The following is a 22376-nucleotide window of genomic DNA, read 5'->3' as shown; positions in this document are numbered from 1 at the left end:
TTCACCTTTTAATTTATCTAATTTAAGCCATTTGACAATTCTTTTAATATAAAATTTAAACTAATTACTTATTTTTACAAGTTTAATAATTGCATGAATTACGAAAAATATACTAACTAAATTTATAAAAAAAATCGATGGATTCAAAATTTAAAATTAAAGAATTTTTGACGGGCTCAAATCAAATAAGTTAAAAGGTGGGGTGGCAAAATAAAAATTTTTAAAAATTAGATAGTTAAAAAATCAAAATCGGTGACACCCGAGGTAAGTTACGTACATATTTATCTAAAATTGACTACCTATTGCATGTGGTGCATTGGACATAGCGATACACCCGGTGCAGATACTAATTTCAAGCCTCTCTCTCTCTTTCTCTCTTCCCTTCTCACTCTATACTTCGTCTCTTCTTCCACTCTTCTTCTTCACACTACTACTGCTACCTCTCTCTCTCTCTCTCTCTCTCTCTCTCCGTTCGCCATTAAGAGAGCTCTCTTCCTCGTCGCAAATGGGGGAATGATAATCGTCGATCGCGTCAAAAAAAGGCGCCTCCTCGCTCCGATCTCTCTCGCGGCGATGAGAATTTGAGCTCGTTCGATCCGCTCGGCGTTTAAAGGTTTCGAAATTACCAATCGCTGAGCTCAGTATTCGAGCTCAACTTTTGAGCTTACTTCGATTTGGGAACTTGTTTAGTCGCTACTTCAATTTCGGAAAGGTTCGATTTTACTGAAGAAAACCTGTTTAATCAAGAGTTTCCGGTGCTCCGAGCGTATAATTCTACTAAATTTCGGTCTAATTCGATCTATAATTTCCCCAATTTTCCGACGCAGGTTGATTTAGGGTTCGTAAATTTCTAGGGTTTCAGTGTTCAATAAGAGCACAATGTCGATGCCCAACGCATGCCTGAGCGGCTCCGCCTCGCCGACGGTGAACGTGGGGCCCGCCGCCGCCGCCACGCGGCGGTCTCTGGGGGTGATTGGGGATAGGAGGCCCACGTTGGGCCAACGGGGCCCCACCGAGGTGCCCACGGAGAGGCCCATCGAGGGGCCCACGGGGAGGCCCATCGAAGGGCCCACGGGGAGGAGGTCGAGGTTGGGGGTGATTGGAGATGGGAGGAGGCCGAAGAACAGTGCAGAGGAGGTGGAGAGGTTGCAGAGCTCTACTGATATTTTGCAGGTAATTTTTTTAGTGGAATTAATTAATAATTATTTGTTGGTGTTATAATACAAATTACAATGTATGGATGGATAGTCCCTGTAGTTATCCAAGATATTGCGGCTTAGTCCCTGTGTCATTTATTTTTTTGCTTTTAAATTTGTATTGGAGGCTCAGAACTACTGCATAGGAGAGAATTTCCAAATTGAAAAGGAGTGTTCCTCTATTTGATAAGAAGAAGAAGAAGACGAAGAAGAAGAAGAATAACAAGGGCTCAGCATCATATAATTGCTTCACTTTTATATGCTATTAATATGATCACAGTGGTCGAAGCTTTCCATATAACTATATAAGATTAGTACTAGAACTATTTGACAAAAAAAGGTATGTACTTAATATTTCATTACCTAGCAATATCAGGGAGGTTCTTTTTGCACCCTGATTCTTCACATGACCCTGTAACAAGTTGTTTCTGATTTTCTGTTGCGGGTCCTGATCGACTCCAACGATCTGATTGACTACTTGAGGGTCATAGAAAAGTAAGGCTACATTAATATTCTGATTGTTGGAGATCAATTTGTGACAGAAGGATGAGAAGATAATCTTTGTGGAATACAAGAAAACATTGAGCTGCATGTGAATTGGGGCGTCGGAACAGAGATTTCTGTTATTTACAATACTATTTGTAAACCATGTAGCTCCATTTGACGCGTGGAATAGATAGTATGTGCTATTTACAATATTATTTCTAAACCATGTAGCTCCTTTTGACGCGTGGAATAGATAGTACGTGCCTATATCCATAGTCATGCTGATTGGCAATTTTTGTTGCATTGATGGCGCCGTGCCAGTACGGAATTTGGTGATTTTTAGATGCATGACAACACATGAGAAGGGCTTTTGGGACGCAGTTACCTCAAAGGCAAGTTCAGTGTATCCTTTTTTGGGCATACTTGATGCCAGTGTTTCTAGGGTTGTTATAGAAAGTGTTTTGCAATGGTCGATAGATGAGTTATCTATCATCTCATGATCTCATCATAGTCTTCCTGGATTGAACTTTGGAAATTGAGAATAACACAAGAGGAAGGAAAGGTGGTATGAAAAGCGCATCTAGCCAATGAGAGCTTTAAAAGAAGCTATTGTTCTTAACTCTCTTATGAGCCTCTTCTTTTAATTTTTGGGGCCTTCATTTAGGTTGAAGATCCCACAACTTTTTTTGCGGTTGAAAGAGAAACTTCTTCCTCTGTTTGAAGACAATGAAGAGATGATGGAGAAGAATGATATCAGGAAAGAGAATGTGCTCTCAATGGTGAAGGATATGAAAAATATTTCCATACATGAGGCAATAGTAAATTTACCAAACTTGAAATTGCCTACAAAGCATCAAAAAGCAAACTAGCGTACACTAGACTCGATTCCAATTTGCTTGTTGCCAAGAAATAGCAAAATGGCTAGAAATACAAGTCCAGCAGGCCCCTTTTCGTAGATTAGCTGGGTGGTGTCAAATTGTACTCTGTCTCATGCTATCACTTAATTGGCGATTAATCTCCTATTACCAGTTTATAATGTTGGAAGTTCTTTAGGAGAGTTTTGTTTTGTCAGGATTCATTTTTCTAATCAACTTTGTAAAGATTCCTTGCACCGATTTGGTTGATTCTAGTTAAAAAACAATTCTAGAATATTAGAAAAAAAAATACATTTCATGATTACATTATTAAGACCTTATTGAAAACTTTGAGTGGCACACCTCATGCCATTCAGGCACTGGCTCAGTATTTTCATGCATGTACATGATGATGGTATGCATAGGTGTTAACATAGAAGAAAGAAAAATACAAAGTATTTTAGGTGGGACGTGCTATGCTACATTCCAGCATAGAAGTTATCATGGCACTCTCCTATAATGTGCCTACAAGCCATTAGCACATAAGTGCTTCGTTCCTACTGACACAGATGATTTGGTAATCCTTCTTTTGGATTTTTTTATGTGTTACATTGATTACTAAGAAGTTTCTTCATTCAGACTTTTTATGTATTCTATTGATTACGAAGAGCACGAATTTTTTATGCATACTCGACCGGCATAGATTGATCGGATCTCCCACTCCAACCAATCAAACCTTTCGAGGCTGACTCCTTTGCATAGTCAATTTGCCTATGACAACTTATTCATCCGTGCATGACTAAGTGCTTTTTCCTATCATTATGACTCATGCATGATGTTACAAATATGTTTAGTAATTTGACTTTAAATTCTCTAGGAAAATTTGATTCTATCAAGTTGTCTATTATCAAACATAAGGATTCTTGTGCCAGTCAGCAAGGTCTGGCACAACTGGCGCCTGGCATCCGTGCCACTTATGTTGATAAGCCCATGCCACTCGTGTTGACATATAAAATAGTGTATGCTGAGTCGTGCAAGTGTGTCATGCCATGCTGATGGCACACCCCAGTACCCAGTGCCAGTGGCACGACAATTCTTGCTCAAACATCTTCCTATTATAGAGGCAAGAATACTCTCTTATTTCTTCTCTAACACTATACATTGGAACGTTTGCTCATGAATTATGATCGAAGAAAGATGAGAGGGTCACTATTAAGAACCAAAATCCTAAGAGAAAATCCAACTCTACACGATTCTAAATGAATTATCGTGTGCTCCAATATCCTCACAGAAATCTATTTTGTGATAGGCAGACTATTAGCATAACATTGACGGTGGATATTTTGTGGTTGGTCCCTTGCATTATATCACATGCCTTTATTTTTAAGAATCCTATTAACATCCTTGTAACCTACACATGTGGTGAGACTTCTTACGTACTTTTGTTTATTGAATATGATAATTGCATGCATTCGTGGTCTTCATTAAGGTTAATATAGTTATTCAAGAATCATTATGGTTTGTTGATTTTATTCATTTATTGGCCCTAAAAATTAAGTACGTCAGACATAAACACCAAAGATGATGAAGAGAAAAGTGAAGAAAGCAAGGAACACAATTTCATTCACATTGGACAGCTTTGATGGCTAAGTCTAATGACAAAGATAGAGGAAATATTTTGCGGCAATCACTAGTTGTGTATGAAAATAGGTAGATTCTATGAAATTTTAGCCCCCATATACACCGATGCTCTAATAGTTGTGTACGAAAATAGGTAGATTCTAAGAAACTTTAGTCCCTATATACACCGATGCTCTCATATCATTGATCATAACGAAAAGGGGTATAGATGTCTCTAATAACAAATCTTAATAGGTTAAAGAAAAGCTCACAAATATCGCGATGGTCCGTATTGCGGGGCCTCCAACTTCTAACCCTTGAAGAGCATTGGCCCAAGCCATTTGCTACCATCATAGACCTCTAAAAAGCTTCCCCTTCAACTTTTTCTCCAAATATGTAATGCTGCAATGTGGAGCAGGATGGATCCACTATCTCAAGACAAATCCAAACATAAAATAAAATTCTTACACCAGTATGATTGACATTGTCTTTTTCTGGTTCTCTGTCTTCATAAGGAAACTAGGAAGCTATCTTAATGTCTCAATGTGATGGCACAATGACGTCATTAGGTTGAACTGTCTATGGACCAGTTGAAGTGTTTGACGAACTTGAGTGTTCTCAAGGTAATCATGTTATAAACTAAACAAGATGTATAATTTGTCTTTCAACAGCCAGTAATAAAGATTGCTTCTTATCACGATCTGCATTGGACCTAGATATTATAGAGTACTACAGATATATTGTTGACACTATTCTAAGATATGACACATGGACCTGTGTCACCATATTTGCGCCTGCATATGCAGATTCAGTCACTTTAGCGTCCTGCACAGACCATAACCCTATGTAGCTTGCACGGCATGTAATAAACACAGGTGTAAGCTGCTTACTATCATGCATTTGAACTATATACATGTAGATTTAGTATGCCATGCCTCAGTTTGTCGTAATTTGTATATATAGGTTGTTGTCCGAGCTGCATAAGTTGGTTATATTATTTGCTTTACCTCTCTTCTCTCTCTGCAGATTTAATTTAGGTCAATTGCTTGCACCAAAATTTGCCAAAGTACCACTCTTATTGGAGAAATGAAGTAATCTCTTATTTAAGTACTAAAACAGGAAGATGTAGAAATTTTTCTCAGTTTTATATAAATGACAAGAGTGTCTCATTGGCAAAACAGGCAGTAAATCATGTCAGAAGACATGGGATATAATTTATGCCTCAAAACAGCAGCATTCACTCATCATTACTACAATTGTTAATTTTTTTACTTCAATGCTCAATTGTAATTTGCATTTCCATTCATGTGTCTCTGTGTCTGTACTTCTTTTTTTGGAATTAATATTGTGTTATAAATATTTAGTATCTAAGAGGTTGTACTTGAAATCAAGATCAGTTTTAATTTGCTTTCCTATTAAAGCCTTTATCAAATACTCTAGTCGTTATTCCAACCGTTGGCTCACCATTCGCTATTCTTTTTGCATGCATAATAAATAACAAGTAGTGAGCCTACGTACAGAAATTGCGACTGCTTGAAGCTTCAGTGTTCATTTGCTGCGCTAAAAATATCTCCAATTTATTTGCCTTTTCTTGAATTTGCCTTTTAACTTGATGCTGCATTGTACTCTGTATAATTTCCATTACTGACACACCATTTTTTTTTCAAACATCATTTCAGACTATAACTGAACCACCATGTCACACTTCATCTGTTTGGGTACCTGGTCATCATTACTTAGCAGGTTTTACAATTAGTACCCCTGAGAAGAATGTAATTAGTTCACCATCCTCCAATAACGCCTCCTCAAGTGATGCTAAATCTGATGAGTTTTTAGCTTCCTTATCTGGCATTAACTCATCGGCTTCCGGTGTATTACATGGTGAGAAAATTCCTCAACTGAAGCTTCAAGGAAAAAATGCCTCCTCAAGTAATGCTAAATCTGATGAATTTTTAGCTTCTTTATCTGGCATTAACTTGTCGACTTTTGGTGTATTAAATGGTAAGAAAATTCCCCAAGTAAAGCTTCAAGGAAAAATAAATGATGATCACAATTTTGTTTGTGACTCAAAAGATGGGCAAAACCATACCAAGAAACATTCTTTATTGGAGAACTTTGACTCAAAAGATTCAGGAGATCTAAGACAATCTTTCCGTAATGGTCCCCGAAATTTGTCTGTTTTGTATGACGATGCAGCTGTTCCAACTTCTATTGCATCTTTTAGTTTCCGTATGTTCGAAGGCATTTTTACTCCACCAACCTTAAATGCAAGAGAACTAGAATATCTTAATCGGCTCCGGTATCAATCCAAAGCCGACCCACTTTTGATATTGTACTTGAAGGCAGTCGACTGCATAGCACAAGCTGAAGCATGTTGTAGTAATCCTTCACTCCAAATTGCTTCTCGGGGAAGCACTTCTTGCAAAGTAGTTGGGGCCAAGGGACTGCAAAAGCAGTATGAGAGGCCACTTTCAAAAAACCCAGAGTATGTTCCACCACTTCTAGAGGAATTCAAGAACAACAGAAACAGAATATTTCATCTCTCTGATATTTTCGGTCATATTGTTGTGTTCAGGTACATGAAAATTGCGAGTCTGAAGTACTTTCCTTTTAATGCTGTTATTTTTGCTATTTGTGGTATAAAACCAAGATCAGTACACCGGAGGCATTTATAAACTTTCTTATTTTATGCCGTTTACATTCTTACTAATATTGTGTTTTAACGTGCAGTGTTGACCAGCTAGGCAGCCGTTTTATTCAGCAGAAGCTCGACACAGCAAGTGCTGAAGAAAGAGATTGTGTATTTGAAGAAGTCTTGCCTCATGCTTTCTCTCTGATGAATGATGCATTTGGAAATTATGTGGTCCAGAAGGTTTGGCCTCTCTCTCTATGTGCGCGTGTGTTTAGCATGAACTACCAGATTATGTTTTCTCTTTGTTTCCTTGCATCAGTTCTTTGACTATGGAAATCCAGCTCAAATAAAGGAGTTAACTAGCCTTATACATGGAAATGTGTTGCGTCTCAGCTTCAACACATATGGCTGCCGAGTGGTTCAGACGGTAATTCTGCATCTGATCTTTGAACTATACAAAATTTAGATGCATCAAAAAGCACAATATCATCTATTTGCTGTTAAAGCATAGAATGATATCTTGCAATGAAGAAATTGCAGAAAACCTCCATAAATATCGCGATACTCCATTGGATCCCTGAAATTCTAGAACCTACATTTTTCTATTTTTCCATTTACTTACAGCAAACTGATAGTATCACTTATTGGAACACTTGTGGGTGGTAATGGGTTGCAACATTCCAAGGGCAAAGTGAAAACTATGATATTCTATGGGGTTTTCTTCAGTTTAGCACTTACTAATTCATGGGCCTCAGGCCTCTTGCATTTTTCTATCCCATTATTACATCGAGATACCTTAGAAGAATCTAGTATATATACATATCTTCTGCTAATAACGTTTGTATAGTTTTCTCTTAGTTCTACTCGCATAATCATATATTTGGTGGATTGGAATATTTTGATGCAAATCACCATACACTGAGTAAATACTGCAACAGGCACTTGATGTTGTCGATCTGGAAGTGAAATTAAAATTGGCTATGGAACTCGATGGCCATGTCATGGAATGTGTAAATGACCAAAATGGAAGCCATGTCGTTCAGAAATGTGTTGAGTGCTTGCCACATCATATGATTCAGTTTATTATCTCATGTTTCTACGATAAAGTTGTTCCGATGTGCATTGATCAATATGGATGCCATGTCATTAAGGTCCTTCACCCTTTTCCCTGCCATTTATGCTCCATGTTAGGATATTTTTTAAGCACAAATATTTTTGGGGCTTTTACTAGTACAAACCTGCAAATTATCTATTTATGCAAGTATCCCTGTAAAATCTGAATTTTCATATATGTTCCTCAAGTATGCAGTTTCTTATAAAAATACCCTTAAATTGGGGAAAATCTGTTTTTGCAGTAATAAACATTTTTTAGTACTAATAACATTTCGAAGAGTAATAAAGGTTTGTTTTATAAGGCATACCGACATTTCAGATTTTGCAGGGATGAGATAACTTTTATTGGAGTAGAAGCAAATGTTCCAATATTTTTTCTCATGGAGGTCGACATCGTACTTTTGTTGATTCAGAAAATACTGGAATACTGTGATGATCTTAAAACTCAGCAAATCTTGATGAGAGAAATTTTGAAGTCTGTTTGTCTATTGGCGAACCACCAGTATGGAAATTATGTTGTTCAGGTGTGTAAGAGTTTTCTTTTTTTTTCTTTCGTTTCTTATGAATATAGGACTACTTGTGATTCACCTATACTAACCTTTTTGTCAGCTATTTACAATTTCATTTCATGACCACTTTAATTTAACGCTTTTCCTTGTGTCAGAATAAAGCACATTGAATGATATAGATTGAATGTGCTTAGAACTTTCATAATTCAAAATTTCAANCTTATGAATATAGGACTACTTGTGATTCACCTATACTAATCTTTTTGTCAGCTATTTACAATTTCATTTCATGACCACTTTAATTTAACGCTTTTCCTTGTGTCAGAATAAAGCACATTGAATGATATAGATTGAATGTGCTTAGAACTTTCATAATTCAAAATTTCAAACCCTCAAAAATAATGCCAAAAATCTGTAGCTTTTGCTTTTGCCATCATGAGAAGCTGTTGGAGTATATCTAAGTGAAAAATCTGTTAGTCCTTGATAGAAAAGCTCAATGCAAATAGCACTATACAGAAGCTCCAGCTAGTCCTTAGAGGCCGATAATAAGTTCTCTTATTATACGATCTTTTTTTTTTGGAGCTAATGCAGTCGTACTTTAGCTGTTGCTAATTAAAAATATGCTCCGTAAAGTTTGACCTTCGATTTAATTTCATTTTCATTAGTTTCAATTGCAACAATTTCGTCCTCAAGTTTGTCCTACATAATCAATTTCATTTTCATTAGTTTCAATTGCAACAATTTCGTCCTCAAGTTTGTCCTACATAATAATTTTGGTGAATTTCTAAAAAAGGTTGCATATTGCCATCATTAGGCTTTTGCTTTATTCAAATTGAAACTTTGGGTTTGGGGATGATACAGATATCAGGCTTAAATATTTATTTAGAGACCAAATATTAGAAATGAAATTATAAGCCACCATTTGGTTCGGGGTTAAGGAGGGGAATAACCCCTTAACCCCGAAGTTATTTCCAAACACCCAATTTGGGGGGTCCCACCCCGCCCCAGGAATAGGGGTGGGATTAACTTAATCCCACCCCTATTTAATTTTTTAATATAAATATAAATTTTATTTTTAAAATTTAAAATTTTAAAAAATTATATATTTTAATTTTAAAATTAATATTTATTTTTTAAAATTTATTTTTTAAAATTTAATTTTTTAAAAAATTATTATTTTTAATTATTTAAATTTTAAATTTGATATTTTATATTTGTAACTTTAAATTTTTTAATTTGAGATTTAAAAATATAGATTTTAATTTTAAATTTTAAATTTTNATTTGAGATTTAAAAATAAAAATTTTAATTTTAAATTTTAAATTTTAAATTATTTTTTAATTATTTAAAATTTAAATTTAAATTTAAATTCTAATATAAAAATTGGGGCAAAATTATTATTTTCTATTTATAATAACCCACTATTCTTATTATCCCACCTACTCCAACCAAACACTATTTTATCTATACCTGGACTAAACCCAATTCTCAAGCAAACATAAAATTACTCTAACCCCACCTTAACCCTGAACTTAACCCTATTTCTGGAATAACTAGTTCTTACTTAACCCCGAACCAAACGGAGCCTAAGGATAAAATTGAAATCCAGAACAAACTTAACAGGGATTAAATTAAATGAAACCATGAGGATGAAATTGAAATTGGGTCAAACTTCTGGGCCTAATTTGTTGTTATCCTTTTTAGTTCTTAGCCAAAATGTTCTGCGAGGTTGTTACGATATACATGACAGAACTTTGTACATATTCAGATTCTAATATATATTTTTTCACAGTATGTTTTGGAGAATGGAAATCGAGACGTGCAATCTTTCATCATCAGGAAATTAGCTGGGCAGATAGTTGAGATGAGCAAAGAGAAGTTCGCTTCAAATGTCATCGAGAAATGCTTACTTTGTAGTGGGCCTGAGGACCGCCAAATTCTGATAAATGTGATTCTAGGCACCACTGATGCGAATGAGCCTCTTAAGGTCGGTGCTTTCATCTTTAGACACATTTTCTAACACTACTATCATTATATTGTTATATATGCGCCCTCAGTGGCTAGTAAGAGTGTAAGTGGCCTGGAGCAGATTATTGACAAGATGACTATGATTACCTTTTATTTGACTTTATTTACTGTTGAGGTAATGTATCCCTGAGAAATGCTTTTATAGACATAAAAGTTCTGATCCCAAATTTTTTTGACTAATATGTCTTTGCTGTTTTTTCTTAGATTTATGCTGTACATGTATCAAAAATTAACTAAGATGACTGCAACATATTTACAACAATGTGTGCCTATTTTTAGTTATCTAATATATGCAGTTGAAATTGGTAATAGAGCGTTAAAATTGCTGCTTAATTGTAGTTCTATGACAAGATGCCTTCTAAATAAGCATGTTGAAATTTTCACTGAAATATAATCTGTTGGTATATTTACAGAAAGCATATGATACCTTAGAGAAAGTTCTTGGTGTGATTGAATTTTTTGAGAGTTCTTAGACACAACATAGAATGTTATATTCAATTAAAACTCATATGAACCCAAGAGTCCTGCATGTCCTTTATTACTCATGTGCTTTTTGCATTTGGGTGTAATTAATTTTTCCAGGCTAACTGAAATACTGCAGAACTATACCTTCATACTGATGAATCCTATATTCTGTTCTCTCTGTATCAGTTTCCTACATCTGAAGCTCGTACTACTTATTAATTTTAGACAAATGAGAAAGTGCAAACGCATTAAGAAGTCTGAGTTATTGTTTCAGAAAGCTGAAAAATAGCTTGATTGCGATTTGATGAGAACTTCTCCATTGATTTTGAAAATATGAATCTAGTGTATGTTCACAATAAATAGATTATTATGTAAAACTATAGAGCATTTTAATTGAACTCATACTTTTGTTAATGTCGTTCGCAGGAAATGATGACGGACCAGTTTGGTAACTATGTTGTGCAGAAAGTTTTAGAGACGTGCAATGATCAGCAACGCGAGCTGATCCTCTCACGAATAAAAGCCCACTTAAATGCACTTAAGGAACTTACTTATGGAAAGCATATAGTCTCCCGTGTAGAGGAACTCATCGCAACTGGGGGTAAGCTGTACTTGTCATCTATATGTTCTTCATATTTGGTAATTTAGCCATCATCTTCTAAGCAAGGAAAGGAAAAGCTACTGTTATATTCCAAAATTTGTTTCAATGGTACTTAAAATATAAAACTGCTTTAGAGCGGGCCACCACAGGCGTCTTTGGCCTGTATGCAATTTCCCCATGATTAAAACACCAGACTACTGGGATATGCTTCCAGAAAAAAAAGAAATTTGTTATATCATATGGTGTCAAAGCAGTATATCCTTAGCTCGGATCTTTCGAGGCTCCTTGTTTCATGTAATTTTCTCTCCTTTATCATGTGGTTCGCTGGTAGTCAACATCTAGTCAGATGGAGGGGCAATGTTGACTGTAAATGATTAAAACGCTATTCTTTATTAGCGTAAGTTTTTGGAAAAAAATTGTAACTTCACACAACCTGGCTTTTAGAGCAACTTCTTTACTATGAAGAATAGCAACTGGGCGTTCGGAAAACACAAACTGTAGCAGAAAGCTGATGAGCTATTGAGCATCCAAAGAAAAAAGAGTTTGGAATCATCTGCTTCTGTTATAATAATAATCTATTGTTGAAGTTTTCAATGAAAAAGATGTTACAACTTTTTTAAGCAGTTATACTCGAACAACACTTCCACATAAAGTGGGTGGAGTAGGCCCTTGGTCTATATTTCTCAGTAAAGAACTAGATGGAAAATCGTACATATGATTCCTATTTCGATGTATGATTTGCAGAAAGGAGACGTGGGGCGTCAAATGCTTCTTAGATGGCATCAAAGTGGAAGTGTACAGCTGACGAAGGCTTCTCCCTTGATTACGGCTGGTAAAAGCTATTTGGAAATAAGCTTGTTTAAACTTGTACATAATGTGGTTCTTAATTTGTAGCAAATTATGCAAACTAAGGCGTCTTAAGGCTGTAAAGTGATGGTAAGAACTATGAAAATATGAGCGACTGAATAGTACTGTATTTTCGTGCTAATTGATCCAGTTATTTCTCCAGTTTCAGTTTGTTTCTACCATGCTGCAGTTGTTCAGATTTGGATCAAATGTATTTGATATTTCAAACCTAGTCTCAGTACTTCTTCAGTCGGAAACTTTTTCAGTTCGACTATGTTTTCTTCGTTTGTGCATTTTAGTTTTAGCAAACAGATCAGCTTCAAATTTTGCTGCAGCAAGAAGCAGAAATGATTAAGCTTTCTAAGTATGAGCTCCAATGTAGGGCTTTTGAATTTGCTAATTTAAAAAGTTACTGCTATGAATTCAGTAGGTTGCATATCGAGGCCATGCGGAACCAACTCGGTTTCAAACGAAGTCGGCTGCGAAGCACTCTCTGTTGCAAACCGTGTCCAAAGTCGGTGACGAGATACTTCAGTTCGCCGACTTCAATTTGAAGAGATGGACGGACAGGATCAACCGCACGTCATTCAGGGAATTTGTATACAGCTGATGGATTACCAACCGTTTGATCCCCATCACAGGGCCGATAACTCTCGCCGTTATTCTCTCTCTCGCTTACTGCATTCTTTGGAAAGCGACGGCGTTGATCCGATCTGGCGCGGCCTGATCCGTCCGATCTTCATCAGACGTAATCAACGGAAAGAGCTATCTCGAACCCGCTCGATCTCTCTCGGTCTCTCCGATTATCTAGAGAACCCTAATCCCCACTGCTTCATTAGTTTATTTTACCGCGCGATTCTCTGTTTCCTTCGAAATCGCAATTAGGGTTTCGCAGTGCTCCTCCATTGATTCGTATATCGTTCGATCCCCTCTTCTTAGCGTGTAGAAGCCAATGGCGAACGACGGATTGGATTGGGAGGGTTTGCTCAAGTGGAGCCTCGCTCACTCTGATGGAACCAAGCCCTCGCGCAATCTCAGGTACTTCACTGAATTCTTTTCCTGTTGAAGTCCTTTTATTTTTGGTTATATTTTAGATCTTAATCTCTTTACCTCTTCGTGTGCTCTCCATGGGGTTCAATGCGGCTTAGAATTGGTACTCCTATTAGATTTTTCTTTTTGCCCTAGGGGTTTTGATGTTAGAGAAGTTTTGGATCCATGTTGTTTGAAGGCATAGGAGAAGTTTGGATTTTGGTGTTGTTTGCGATGAATTGCTGATAGAATGAATTAATAACGGACTTTTGGGGGATTGATTACAAAGTTAGTCACTCAAGTTTGATTAAAATTAGAATTTTGATCTTGGTTTTGTTCGCGAAGTTTATGTTAGTGAAGCCTAATAATGCATTAGATGATATTGCTATAATTGTAACTATGAGGATGAAATTGAATTGCAAGTCAAGCATTGTACTTTACCTTTTTATTAATTTCTTTTACTCATTTGCTTTTTTAGTGAGGAGGAAAGGAAGTGGTTTATGGAAGCGATGCAGGCGCAGACAGTGGATGTCGTGAAGAGGATGAAGGAGATCACACTTGTCATGAAGACTCCTGAGGATGTTCTTCAGGCGCAGGGTGTTACTCCAGAAAATATTGAAGGTAACCTTTTCTTTCCGTAGAGTTTGACCATTTAATTCTTGTTATTGAACTTTGCCCCTGTCATTCGAACAATTGGGTTGAAGCAGGTTGCTTTTAGAGTTGTAGGATATTGGAGATATTGTTTTTAGGCTGACAGATACTAAATAGAGCAGCTGTATTAATTAGATTAGTTTTCTTCCAATTGCTCCAAGTGGCTGAATGTCGTCTCTTACTTTCTTCTTTTCTTTGGTAGACTTCTCTTGTGTTTTTCTTCATATTTTTTCAACATAGTTGGATTGTCCATAGTGATGTACATAGTACTCGCACTCACATTTCAAATCCTATATCTGCATAGATTGCAAACAATCTTCTGTTTCTTGCCTCTTTAATTAGATTAAATATGAGTTAAATGTAACTGAACAAGACATTAGTATCTTCATCTGATTTTTAACTCCAGGCCACAAGCTGTCTGTGCTTGCATTTTAGGAGAGAGCATGTTTTTGAGCACCATGGGAATACTTGCGTACAAGATATGATAGTTTAATTATGTTGGACTTTGAGGATATACAAGATATAGATGTGCAGCTTTCTTTGGAGTATTACATTGTTATGCGCTTATGCAACATAAGCTTCCTGTTGTACCTTTTTTTCCTGTCGTTTTTTTTTATCTATGTTTTTTGGGTACTCCGCAGATATGTTGGATGAGCTACAAGAGCATGTGGAATCCATTGACATGGCTAATGGTGAGTTGACTTACATTCTTCTGTTACTTGGTTATTGTCGGTTGTTATGTTCTAAATTGAGGTTCAATTCGAAATTTAGTCCTTTGAGGCTATAATACATCCTTCACCAAAATTGTAACTTGTAATTCAACAGATTTACACTCAATTGGTGGTTTAGTTCCTCTTCTCGGTTACTTGAAAAACTCTCATGATAGAATCCGGTCGAAGGCAGCAGAAGTTGTGACTACGATTGTTCAGAACAACCCAAAGAGTCAACAGCTTGTGATGGAAGCTAACGGGTTCGAACCACTGATGGCAAATTTTGCCTCAGACCCTGATGTAACTGTGAGGACAAAAGCCCTTGGGGCAATATCATGTAAGTAACTATCCTTATATTATTAAAATATTCAGTAGGTGAAAGAAAGTTATTGCTTGCGCTTGGTTACTTGCACTCGGTTCACCATATCTGTCATGAACAGCTCAATGACTATCTGGCCTCCGTCCTGTCTCATATTTTAATCCCCACTGTTCAGTGGATTGCAACCTTTTCTGACTTGAAATTATTTTCTTTTGGATGGTGGAATGGAAGTTTGAGACCGAATAGGGGGAGGATCACAAGGTGGTGCACAGCTGATTTCGTGCAACTAGTGCAGGCAGCTATTTGTCATTCACTATTTAGTGTGTATTGTGGACTATCTTTACTTCATTAGATTTTTGAAATATTTATTGAAATCGAATTTTCTCTTGCAATATTCAGCATTGATTCGAGGTAACAAGCCGGGAATTGCTGCTTTTCGCTTGGCAAATGGTTATGCAGCATTAAAGGACGCGCTCGGTTCAGAAGATGTTAGATTTCAAAGGTACGTCTTTCTCTCTTCCACTTTGGAAGCCGAATTATATCCTAGATTTTGGAATAGCTTCTCTACTCAAAATGCATTATGCTAGGCTCTTCTCTTGGCAAACAAAAAGCTTGAACTTTTTCCTATAGTAAGAAGCTAAAGTGATTTTCTGGGCTGCGAAAACAAAAGCTCCAACTTGAAGCTTTTGATCCTACTCTATAGCTCTCGGGATGGGGATTTAAATATAAAATCTATATGTGCTTTTTCAAACAGCTCTAGTCAAACAACACTACTGCATAACCTTTGGCTTGGCCAAGTGAAGTAATATGATGACCGGTCCAACAGCTTTTGTCACTTCTCTACTATGTTTTTATTGTATGTATCAGTCTACTAATATGATGATACAATAGATGGCTAACTTGCGTTGTTTGTAGCTAATGTTTGCTTTAGCCCTTGGAATCGCTGAACTTTTAAGTTTTGTTTCATGTTGTCCTTCTTGCTAGGTTGCATAGCTCAATCAATTGATTACCTCCCAAGTTTATTATATATCGCCATTAATTTGTTGTGCAGCTAGGATTATAATGAAAAAGAAGTCGAACCCTTTTAAATATTGGGAAAATAAGACATTGCAGTGGATTAAAGGTTCACATTTTATGCAACAACAAACAGCGTAGAAAACCTTGGAACCAAAATGATTAAGATAAATGACGAAGACCAACAATCTTGTAGTTAGCACTAATGAAGCTTCATACTTTCTTATACAAGAAATTCTACGTGTGCATCAGAATGTACCCTAGAATATTGTGGTTGAGTTTGTTTTATATGTGTGACATCTTACGAGTGGTTTAGTGCATGGCCGATCCATCAACAATAATTTGGGTTTATTCTGAAGTAGCCTTTCCCATTTTCGACTTTTTATCTTTGCACTTGTGCTAAAAACCATGTTAATTTATATATCAGGAAGGCTCTCAATCTGATCCAATACCTTCTACGCGAGAACAGTTCAGACCACAAACTCATCACTGAACTAGGGTTTCCCCGACTTATGATACACCTCGCATCGAGTGATGATCCGGCTGTCCGAGAAGCCTCCTTGAGGGGGCTTCTTGAGCTGGCTAGGGATGCAAAATCAGGTGGTAGCGAAAGCACATTTCCTGAAGCTGATGAAGAGAAGCTGAGACAGGTCCTCGAGGGCCGTATTGCGGGGATCGGTGAGATGGCCCGCGATGACCTAGAAGCAGCCCGCGAGGAGAGGCAGCTTGTTGACTCCCTTTGGAATGCATGCTATAATGAGCCGTCTTCTCTTCGAGCGAAGGGCCTTCTCGTTCTTCCTGGAGAAGACGCTTCCCAACCCCCACCGGATGTTGCGGGGAAGCTTTTCGAACCGGCAATGCGCGCATTGGCAGCAGCTTCGAGCTCCACAGATGAGAAGCAGCAGAAGCCATTACTTCTTGGCCCTGCTAATAATGGTGGGAACTCTGGCTCCTAGAACTATATCCATCAGTGGGAGAAAAGGAGATTGCTGTGAGGCAAATCAGTTGTATCTATATGGATAAATATGGTAGTTAGGTGCAGTTCCACTTTTTACTAATATTGTACTTTGAACTGTGTTGTGCCCTGTTTGAAGTTTCTCGAGCTCTCCCTACCCTTCTCAAATAAGAGTGGTCGGGGGAAGTTAAAAATGAGTTTTTGGTCTACGAAAGCATCTTCGAGTAGCAAATATTGTGACTAAATTTCTTATTCGGCAATTTCTAACTATAGGTAAGATCCTTCACCTTACCTTTTTAGAAAATCCGTGAAACAGCTAATTTTTTTTACATACGAATGCTTAGGTATAATTTCAGCAAGCAGGTGATCTGCTGATGGATGACAAAATTTCAGCCTTTTTTTTTTTTTTTCGTCAAATTGTTTGGAGTCTAGTCATAAGCTACTGCAGCCGGCTGTTGGGTGTTCCATTTTGAAATGGATGTCGTGATGTTAAACACTCTGTTGTCGCGCCGGAGTTCGATCCTTTAAAAGTTTGGTACTTCAAATTTGATAAGTACAGATTTTTTTTTGTTCTGTTAAATTTTATTTAGGGATGTGTATGTTTGATTGTTGGATTATTACAGGGAAGAGTTTCTAGAGTTTCTCCTGATGAGAAACTAGTGAAAAAGAAACTTATCATAGATGCTACGCTTTTATGCGCTCCACGCTCTGTGTCATCGAAGGACAAGATAATTTGGTCATATAAGATAGAGCAAAATGTTGCTTCTAGAGCACACTACAGTACTACACCACATAACAACCACATTTCACTCGCTCGCGTGGCTCATCCATTGCGAGGATGAGCCGCTCCGAATTATAACGAACGATATGAATGGCGCCTCCTCCTCCTTCCTCTCCGTTCCCCATCACCACCACCACCGCCACCACCACTCCCCCTCCTTAACCCTAACCCTACTCCTCCCCTCCGCGCCCGCGCCCTCTCTCTGTCCCCGCCTCCTCCCCCAGATCCCCTCCGCCGCCCCCTTCTTCTCCGCGCGCCGGGGAACCCTAGCGTGGTGGGGCCGCGAGGCGGTGACGAGGGTGGAGGAGTCGCGGCGGCGGCGGAGGAGGGGCGGCGCCGCCGCAGCCGCGCAGCCGCGGGCGAGTCGCCGGGAGACTCCGTACGAGGTGTTGGGTGTGTCGCCCTCCGCGAGTCTCCAGGAGATTAAGAGCGCTTATCGAAAACTCGCCCTCAAATACCATCCTGATGTCAACAAGGAGGTAAACCCGAAGTTTTTTTTTTTTCCCAATGATCAACCCTCCTGATTTGATCCTTTTTTTTCACTTGTTTGAGATGATCATTTGGAGTTTGAATGCTTATTTCTGGACGAGTTTGTTGATTAGTTGCCTTAGAATTTGTGAAATTTATGCATTCCAACTACTTCTGGGCATAATTTTATAAACAATCAAGATGTAACACATCCTTACTCTACTACAGTGCAAAATTACTCTTTTTAAGGCAGAGAAATATTTCCCATGAAGTATTTATTATAGAGGAAAGCCAAAAAGAGACAATACGTTAATAAAAAAAGGATGTAACACATCAAGTTTTGGGCATAATTTTATAAACACAACTAAGATGTAACACATCCTTACTCTACTACAGTTGCACTACTTTTACAAGTCTACAGTTTTGCATTTAATTGGGTTCTCTATTTTTATTTTTATTCTTTTACTTTCGATCTTATGGAGATAATACGTTACTAAAAAGATGTTCTCTTGGTTGTTATACTTGTTTGCTTTTGTTCATTGCTTCTGTTCGTTTTTCCATAGCCAAATGCTCAAGAAAAATTCATGCGAATCAAGCACGCATATAATACTCTAACAAATTCGGGATCACGATCCAAGTTCGCAAATAATGGCGCGGATTTTTCAAGAAACGCTGAAAAGAACAAATCAAGTGTGCTGGAGGAGGAATTCTACGGACTTGGTACAGATCTTGCCTTTCTGAAATTTTATATTTGAAGTTAAAAAAGCGGTTTACTTATTTATCTCTACAAAAGTATTGATTTACCTATCCCCATTTGCACAAGTTGGTGTTCCGCATATTTTTTATGACAAAACTCGTTATCTTAACTTAGAGAGTCATCCAACGCATGTTATTTCAAAATATTTTTCATAGAGAGGCTTTTTCTGTGAGTATTTGAAGGCCGCGTATGAAAATTCAGAATCTGCAGGAATGTATTCGAACATAGAGAAAGTAATGATGTTATTATATGATAGTTTATATAGTAGGTGACTACTTCAACCTTTTCTGTGATTTTGTCATCAAGCAATGAAAGTTTAATTACTAACTAATCTAATTTGTCGGATAAATCATTCACGAAGCACCTTTTAAAGTCCTTATATAACCCATTTATTCTGCAGGTAATTTTTTGAGGGATATTCAGATATCAATAGGTAGCATTGGCTCTCCTGAGGGAAACTATAAGGCCAACAGCTTTTTTCTCCATAATCTTAAGTCCGCGAGGCTCCTTTTTTTTTTTTTTTAATGTATTGAAGCAATAAAATGTTTGATGTTTCAGCGGACTTCTTTCGAGATCTACAAGCAGAATTTCAGAACTGGGAAGCGGACATAAATTCACAAGAGAAACCCAAAAGCCTGTGGGAAGAGTTGGCTGTAAGTTAGTAATTTTGTTAAAAGTATTATTTGCTTAATCAGAAAACTTGTGTTAATTTTTCTTTTTACCTAACTAATTTGGGCGAAAAAAACACTAGCTAAATTACAGGAAACCTTATATTACCTCTTAAGCTTTGATCTGCAATATCTATTTTCTTTGCTGTAGGCCAATGGGGTAGATAAAGTGTGGGATTTAAAACTTGAGGAGGGGAATTATACCACAATGTAAAGAGGGACAAATTGACATTATTCAACAACACATGTATTCTCAAAGTAGAATTTGCTTTCTCACTTTAGGATATTGGCGAGGAGTTTGTCGAATTTCTTGAGAAGGAGCTCAACATCAGCGACTCGAGTTTCGCAGAAGAGAGCAGCGGTGACGGGTATTTTAAGGAAAAACGGTTCACCAAGCCTGAGGAGGAGAGCGGAAGCGATAATTCTCAACAGGAAGGAAGCAAGAGGAGCAGCATTGAGGATAGCATCGATGAGATTGAAGCTGCTCTTGCTCAACTGAAGAAGGAACTGGGACTGTAATGCTATGGCTTGAGGAGCATTTCCTCATCAGTGATGCACTGCGAATCAGAGGAAAAGAGTATCCTCTACTTGTGAAGTTACGCATTCATCTTGTAGAGTCACTTTCAGAGCATGAAAAGCACAAACATTTTAGATTTGCTTCTTTTTTTTTTCAGTTTCCGCCGTTAACTTTCTAACTTTCCTTATGCACTGGCCTGGGTGTTCGGCGAAGCCGGATGTTTTTTTTTTTTTTTTTNCTTCCATTTATATGTAATTGTATTTGTAATTCTCTTTCTAGTGTAATAGTTGATAGATAGATGTCAAAAATAAGAGATAATTGTAGCTTCGGAGATGGTGCTCGAGTGATGTCACTCCAGGTGATAAGGCTTAGTAATTCATTTACACACAACTTTGCTATCGTGCAAAAGTCTATATAAAGTTTCACTCGAAATGAGATTCGAAAAATCATTAATGTGCTGAGATGCAATTGATGTACATTCTAATACGCAACATTTGATTGGCAAAAAGTATACTAAAAAACTACTGTTGCCTCGTGCGTTGCTTTTTCAAGTACACGCATAATTTAAAAATTTTACATAAATAAATATAAATACATTAAAGTTCGAGTAGAAGCAGCGCGATTCCTCTGCTTGATGAGCGTATTGCTGACGTCACGATAACGACGGAAATGGAATCAACCTCTTTCTCACACACACCCCCCCCCCATTCCAAAGCAAATAATCGAGTGCTTCGCTTAGTTTGAAAACAACAAGAGGTTCCTTCTCCCATTACTCGGTTTAAACTTGATTTTATTTTTTTTTTCTAAAAAAAAAAAAAAAAAAACAAGGATGTGTAGCCACCGGAAACGAGATTCAACAGAAAATAATAAAAAAAATCAAACAAGGGAATAAAAACAAAGCTACCAATTAACACGGCATTCCCCATTTGCGTCAAAGATTGAGATATTACATGAGTTAGGCCAAAAGAGATAGAGCGGTGGTAGTTAAGTGCTCCCCCCCGGTCGCCCCAAAACCCTAAAAAAAACCCTTAACTAATCTATCTGATCCCTAATCATCCGTGTTCGTAATCCTACAACAGCATGAAGTACTTCTATACATCTACAAGGAAGGTTCTCACCGTGTGTATATACGTACATGAGTATGCGCCGGTTTTCGCGGTGGTGGTGGTGGAGCGGATCAAGCGCACGCCTCTCTCCGCGGCGGCGCCGCAGCGAAGAGCGCCTCGAGATCCGGCGGGTGGAAGTATCCGTTCTTCGGCGGATCCCTCCGCCGCCCCACCCCCACCGCCGACGCCCTCTTCCTCGCCGGCGGCGGCGGGCAGGGGAGCACCGCCGGGATCCGGCACTCCGCCCTCTTCGGCGTCTCCCACCCCTCCACCTCCTCCATCTCCTCCATCTCTATCTCTGGTCTCTCCATTGCTCTCCCTCTCTCTCTCTCTCGCAATCTCTCTAAATCTCTCTCTCTCTCTCTCTCTCAGATTTCGAAAAGAGGGATGGGAGGGAATTGGGACGAGAAGGATCGAGAGGGGTATAAATACGGAGCTGTGTAGCCTACCGTGGAAGCTACGAGACATCAAGTGTCTGCCACGTCATCCTTGCTCCTAGCACGATCAGATTTGGAAACAACGAACACACCGTACAAAATTGGGACACCTGTGTGTCTTTTATAAGGGTTATATGCGCAAAATTTTAGTAATAGCTCTTCTCTAGTTATATATTTTGGCCCACTCATTTTAGTTTGATGTTACAAGAAAAGCCTCTATATATATATATATATTATATATATATATATATATATATATATATATAATATACAGAGAGAGGCTATTATTATTCCAATTTATAAATTTTTATCTAAAAATTAAAAATTTATAAGCAGAATTTGGTAGTTTTAAAAGTATAGAACTCAATTTTATATATATAATATATATTTTGACCCCCCATTTTAGTTTGATGCCGGCAAGAGAAACCCTATATAATATATAATATATATATATAATATATATATAGGTTGGAATACTATTAATAGTAAAACGCTCTTTTTATCAATTTTTTAACCCCTTGGATGAAAAATTGTACGGTCATAATGATATAGCCAGTTTTTAGAGTTGAGTGGTCCATAGAGTTGAGTGGTCTCCAACTGAATTATAGTATTTA

At 37.6% G+C, this 22376-nt stretch overlaps 4 protein-coding genes across 8 annotated transcripts; 3 read left to right on the top strand and 1 right to left on the bottom strand.

Moving 5' to 3' along the window:
- Nucleotides 417-12982, top strand: LOC109718200 (pumilio homolog 2-like). 3 transcript variants are annotated; one of them, XR_002218396.1, is made up of 11 exons: nucleotides 417-712; nucleotides 828-1173; nucleotides 5836-6731; nucleotides 6887-7028; nucleotides 7108-7215; nucleotides 7727-7939; nucleotides 8315-8425; nucleotides 10203-10397; nucleotides 11330-11504; nucleotides 12249-12336; nucleotides 12781-12982. XR_002218396.1 is itself a non-coding variant. In XM_020244282.1 (10 exons), exons 2-10 carry the CDS (start codon nucleotides 880-882, stop codon nucleotides 12278-12280), a joined length of 2166 nt encoding a protein of 721 aa, XP_020099871.1. In that variant the 5' UTR covers nucleotides 417-712; nucleotides 828-879; the 3' UTR covers nucleotides 12281-12742. The 3 variants fall into 3 exon arrangements, 1 of the variants encoding a protein (XP_020099871.1); XR_002218395.1 differs by having other exon boundaries at nucleotides 12778-12982; XM_020244282.1 differs by lacking the exon at nucleotides 12781-12982 and having other exon boundaries at nucleotides 12249-12742.
- LOC109718202 lies at nucleotides 13169-17237 on the top strand. Its single transcript, XM_020244283.1, has 6 exons — nucleotides 13169-13388; nucleotides 13858-14000; nucleotides 14672-14722; nucleotides 14856-15077; nucleotides 15459-15561; nucleotides 16501-17237. The coding sequence occupies exons 1-6, from the start codon at nucleotides 13303-13305 to the stop codon at nucleotides 17027-17029; spliced, it is 1134 nt and encodes a 377-aa protein (XP_020099872.1). The 5' UTR covers nucleotides 13169-13302; the 3' UTR covers nucleotides 17030-17237.
- On the top strand, nucleotides 17462-20449 carry LOC109718203 (dnaJ homolog subfamily B member 8-like). Of its 3 annotated transcripts, none has more exons than XM_020244284.1 (5): nucleotides 17462-18288; nucleotides 18841-18997; nucleotides 19435-19467; nucleotides 19593-19687; nucleotides 19985-20449. In XM_020244284.1, the coding sequence occupies exons 1-5, from the start codon at nucleotides 17785-17787 to the stop codon at nucleotides 20219-20221; spliced, it is 1026 nt and encodes a 341-aa protein (XP_020099873.1). In that variant the 5' UTR covers nucleotides 17462-17784; the 3' UTR covers nucleotides 20222-20449. The 3 variants fall into 3 exon arrangements, with proteins under 3 accessions (XP_020099873.1, XP_020099876.1, XP_020099874.1); XM_020244287.1 differs by having other exon boundaries at nucleotides 19854-20123; XM_020244285.1 differs by lacking the exon at nucleotides 19435-19467 and having other exon boundaries at nucleotides 17469-18288.
- On the bottom strand, nucleotides 20643-21760 carry LOC109718199 (cyclin-dependent protein kinase inhibitor SMR4-like). Its single transcript, XM_020244281.1, has one exon. The coding sequence runs from the start codon at nucleotides 21634-21636 to the stop codon at nucleotides 21397-21399; it is 240 nt and encodes a 79-aa protein (XP_020099870.1). The 5' UTR covers nucleotides 21637-21760; the 3' UTR covers nucleotides 20643-21396.

The sequence above is a fragment of the Ananas comosus genome, linkage group 12 (genome assembly GCF_001540865.1).
Source record: "Ananas comosus cultivar F153 linkage group 12, ASM154086v1, whole genome shotgun sequence".
Lineage (NCBI taxonomy): Eukaryota > Viridiplantae > Streptophyta > Magnoliopsida > Poales > Bromeliaceae > Ananas > Ananas comosus.
This window is presented reverse-complemented; position numbering and strand designations above follow the sequence as displayed.